General features: G+C 32.4%; 1 protein-coding gene across 2 annotated transcripts in view; it reads right to left on the bottom strand.

Moving 5' to 3' along the window:
• Positions 1–4,823, bottom strand: part of FAM179B (family with sequence similarity 179, member B) — a 132,180-nt gene that overhangs the window by 44,197 nt on the left and 83,160 nt on the right. For both annotated transcript variants that reach the window (XM_012642963.1, XM_012642964.1), the window contains exons 8-10: positions 4,618–4,707; positions 3,334–3,509; positions 2,691–2,844 (exon numbers count right to left, since the gene is read on the bottom strand). In XM_012642963.1, coding sequence (XP_012498417.1) covers positions 2,691–2,844; positions 3,334–3,509; positions 4,618–4,707 — 420 coding nt within the window. The remainder of the gene's footprint in view (positions 1–2,690; positions 2,845–3,333; positions 3,510–4,617; positions 4,708–4,823) is intronic.

A 4,823-nucleotide genomic window follows, 5' to 3' on the forward strand; every position in this document is an offset into this window, starting at 1 on the left:
TAAAGTATCCTCTTGGCAGGATCCTGATTGGCATAAATTTCTAGGCACAGTTTCTAATAAATGGCAAAAATGATAGCTAAATATTTAATTTGCTTGAGAACTGTTCTCGAGACTATTATTACAGGATCACTTATTTGGTACTATATAAAAATTTTATATTTTAAGAGGTGTTTGATGTGTCTGACGTATAGTAATGTTAATAGCACCCAACTGTCTAACCACACACCTCATCTTTAATGTTGACGTTGCTTCATGAGTCCTTGTGTGGAATGATATTCTGGGCAAGGATTATTCATTAATGTAAGTAAACACTAGATTACAGGGATAGTAAGCTTCCCATTGAAACCCAAGTGATTATCAGATCCTAAAAGCAATGATTAAAAACTGAGCAGGACCCTGTGCTCGCGTGGAGTTGTAAACAGATGAGTACTGCGTTCAGCGTCTCACCCTCATTTCCAGAGCCATCCACCTCCTTCGTGTATTCTACTTCACTCCCATCCCCTTTCCCAAGCCTCAGCGGCAGTCCGGGTACTCAGAGTTTCTCAGCCCATTGAAAGCAGCCATTGTGACTTTTTGGCACCAACATGGCATCACTTGGGATCTGAGTCTTGTGCTCATCGCCCAAACCTCCCATAATCCAAATGGTGCTTGCTGTAGAATTGCATCAGAAGACTTTGGGAGACAAGCGATCTGACAGCATACAGTCAGAATTCTTAGGTGACAGTGGTAGAATCCTGTGGGCATAAGCCGAATCGGTATCCATCACATGTTGCTATTTATTCAATTTTAGTTTAATCTACTCACTAAATAATTCATCCTCGACAGAACTGAGGTTGCAGAAGGGACTAGAAGTGGGTTAGAAAGGAAAGTCAAATCAGAAATGGAAGAGGGGTTGAGGAGAGCATATGTAGATTGAAAATAAGCTTTTTCCTTTTGAATTGATTTATATTTAATCACAATATTTTTATTTTCAAATAACATTAAAGAAACTTCAAGGACGCACTGTTCTTATACTATAAAGATTAGGCAAAAATTACAGGCAAAACTCACAAAATTAGTATGATGAGATATCCATCTGTTTGTTAATGATAACTGTTGAATAGCTATTTTCATCAGAGTTTTGTAAATATATTTTTATTTTCAAATAACACAAGGGTGACTTCAAGGACGCACTGTTCTTATACTATAAAGATTAGGCAAAAATTACAGGCAAAACTCACAAAATTAGTTGATGTCTCTAGTAAGCTTGAAGACCCAAAAATTTATGATTTATTACCATTTGTACTATTTGCTGCTATTTGTACTTCTAGATCTACTCTTAATACTGGCTAAGTTAGGTAAGAAGTTTTGTGGGTTTTTCTCTCCTTAGATTTTAAGACATTATCTCAGATAATTTATAAAATTACTTGAGAATGCTAATTGGCTTAACTTTCACAAATGCCTACATTTAACGGGTTCTAACACCATGTTTAGCTAGAAATTTTACAGGCCAACACTTCTCATCGGGCACGCTCAACAATGATTAGCTTTGAGAATACAGAATTTTAAAAAGTTTTCTGTTTCTTGCATTATAAAAGAAATAAAAGCTAGGAAAAACCTCAGACATTAATTTGGTTTAAATCTCTTTTCTTTTTATCTCCAAGAGAAGGATGTTGTCCCAAAGTACATTTATAGTATTTATTTTTTTCTAAACTTTTTGGGTATTTTGTTGGTATCTAGGTTTCAGATGCAACATAAATTTAAGAATGTTTACAGTTTACATATTTTATTCCTTAATAATATTTAAAGAAAATAAAAATTAATAATACTTAATGTTCATTATATTTCACACACATTTTCATTTCGACCTGTGATTTTTCCTAGTTGCTACTATACTTAAGATCTATTCAATGTTTTAAAACAGCACAGGAAACATAAAGCCAACTCAAGCACAGAACATAGTAGGTACTCAATGACAGGCCGAATAAATGATAAATGCAAGGACTTTTCTAGGTCATGATCTAATATAAACCAATTTCACCACCTCAGTTACCATAGCTTTAAAATGGACACCACTCCTTAGGCAAAACAGGACTATTTGCAGGGAGTACGGAAGGAATCTTTGAGATAATTTGAACCTTTGAGATAATTTCGATATTTATTGGAGCAGAAGACTGAGGCCTGTTTCCAGGTCACATAGCTAATTAAAGGCAGAACTAATACTTAAGAAGTCAGGTCTGTCTATTGACTCCTAGTTTAGTAGTCTTTCTATCACAAAGGCACTGAACCACATGTAGTGTCTTCAGCTTAACAAGCATTTGTGACTTTACTCTTCGCATTTAAATAAATGATTTACTTGAATCTGAAAATACTAAAGATGGTTATTGTTTTAAACTGCACCCCCCTTTTAATGGAGGGCTGAAGGCAATGTTTTCTAAAGGGGAACTCTCATTTTTTGATATCTCCACCTCATCTCCAAAATTGTTTAAATCTAGAAAGCAGAAAAATCATTTTTCTTTTTATGAGAATGAATTATAATAGTCGTATATAATTATAACAGAAGCTACTGGGTCTTGCAAATTTTAGTGTTATAGGTCAACATATTCCACTCTTAGTGATATATCGACCTTAGTTAAATCATATTTCACCAGCTTTAGAATGTTACTAGAAAAAAAAAAAAAAAACTACACCAAAACTTAAATTCCACTTACTTTCAGATGCCATTTTCTCAGTTCCTGTATGTTTCATTTGTTCCCACGGATTCTGTTCCTTCTTTTCGCAGTCTTTAATGTCAAAAAGTTCTTTTTCTTCTTTTCTCTTTTGTCTCATCTTGTCATAGGTAGATTTTGAAATAGAAACTTTAGTCTGCATGAAAAAATTGAAATATCTGAAAGTATTCAGGGAGTCTGACATTTAAAATATCTTCACCTAACTGTATACATGTACATTAAATATCTATGAAAAATAAATTATATCTTTCTTAGTCCTAATTCAAGGAATCCTAAAATCTACTAGAATTACATACTTCTAATATCCAACTAAATTTGTGCCTGAGGATATTAATTTGTTACTACTTGAGTGAATCCTAGAAAATTATTGAATATATACATATACATATATGTATATAAAGTACATGTATAGTATAAAGTATGCTAGATACTTTATCACCAGAATGAGAATGCATTTATTTAGTGGGGAGAATATTATTTTAATGATCAAGGATGAAAAATTTCAATTATACCAAGATTTTAAAAATTTTAATTGAAATACTTTCACCACCCCACATCTGATATACACAAAACAATGACATATTGTAAGTCTAAATTCATTCTAATAATTAGCAAATAACCTTACATCTTTTTCATTCTCAACATCAAGATACGATGGAACATTTTGCTGGACTGCTCTTCCATAAATCCCTGATGGTGGTTCAAAACTTTGTTTTATTAAAAATGTATCCCCATTTTCCACAGAAGATATCACTGATTGGCTGCAGGTTGCTGGTGCTGAATTTGGACTTCCAAATACACCTAAAATCAACCAACCATCAAATAGTCATTAAGTATTTATGTGATGGCATTCTGGATAACAAAGTTTAAGACAAGGGTCTTGCTTTCAAGAGATAAACAATATAGTTAGTGAGAAAGACATGCTAAATAATTATAAAATATAAAACCAAATATCCTAACAGGACGAATACTTTAACAGGACAATAACGAGAAGTGCCAAAAGGCAATTCATGATAACATCAAGTGAGAACTGCATATTGTAAGTGCTGAGTTCATAGGAAGGAAATGTTGGTGTGAGCTGGGTTTTTAAGCTGGTTTAAAGGGGCAAAGATTTGAGCTGAAATTTGAAGACAGGAGGGATTTGTATACATAAGCAAGGTAGGGGAGAAGGAAATCCTATGAGATAGGGATGTTTATACAGAGAGCTGAACAAGTATAAAGCATGTATGTGGAGTAATAAATTAGTTTAGTTGGGCACAAGGCAAATAAAGGAATAACAGAATACAAGTCTGCAAGAGCAAGCTGGAGCCAATCTAAAGAGGCCTTTAAATTCACCTAATGAGACTTATTAAGCAACAAAGTTAAAAAGGATTTCAAGAATTTTATTCTATTTCATTATATTGAACAAAAATAAGATGTACACCCTCAACGTACACCACAGCATTCTAGTTTTTCAATTAAAAAAGAAACCAGCTTTAAAAGATATTTGCAGGTATATTGTTCAAAGGTCCCCTAACCCTTCTAAAATATATAATAGGTTAATTTTTACTTCATCTAGACTTTGTATGGAGTATAAAATTATATTAATTATATTGATTATTAAGCTGATAAATAAGGACTACCATTTGAATTTAAACTATGCTAAACCTATGTTAACTATCCTAAAACTGTTTTAGAAGTAACTGAACTGCAGTTGTCACATAATACATCTCTGAAAATAACAAGAAATTATTGTGTTTCACTAGAGGGTAGAAATGTGAAGGTAAGCATTCATTTCTAATTCTTTCAACTTAATAATTTTTAAGAAGTTCTATTTAACCCTTGAATCACATTCTTTATTCTTTATCAATATGCTTTGCTTATGTGTGAAGAACACATACAATTAAAAAGCTAAATAACTTTGAAATACCTTTTCCAACAACTACTACTGAGTCTTCTGATAAGGTATTTGTGGGTATGATGTCAAAACTGGAAATTTGCTGTAAATTTGATGATGACCCTGTAAATCCTAAAACCAAAAAAAAATTTAAAAATACTTCTGTAGTATTTCAGGATAACACAGGTTTTTAAAATTGAAAATTTATTTCCTATGAATTTATAGCAAGTTTGTGTTAA

Source organism: Propithecus coquereli, unplaced genomic scaffold (genome assembly GCF_000956105.1).
Source record: "Propithecus coquereli isolate 6110/MARCELLA unplaced genomic scaffold, Pcoq_1.0 Scaffold191, whole genome shotgun sequence".
Classification (NCBI taxonomy): domain Eukaryota; kingdom Metazoa; phylum Chordata; class Mammalia; order Primates; family Indriidae; genus Propithecus; species Propithecus coquereli.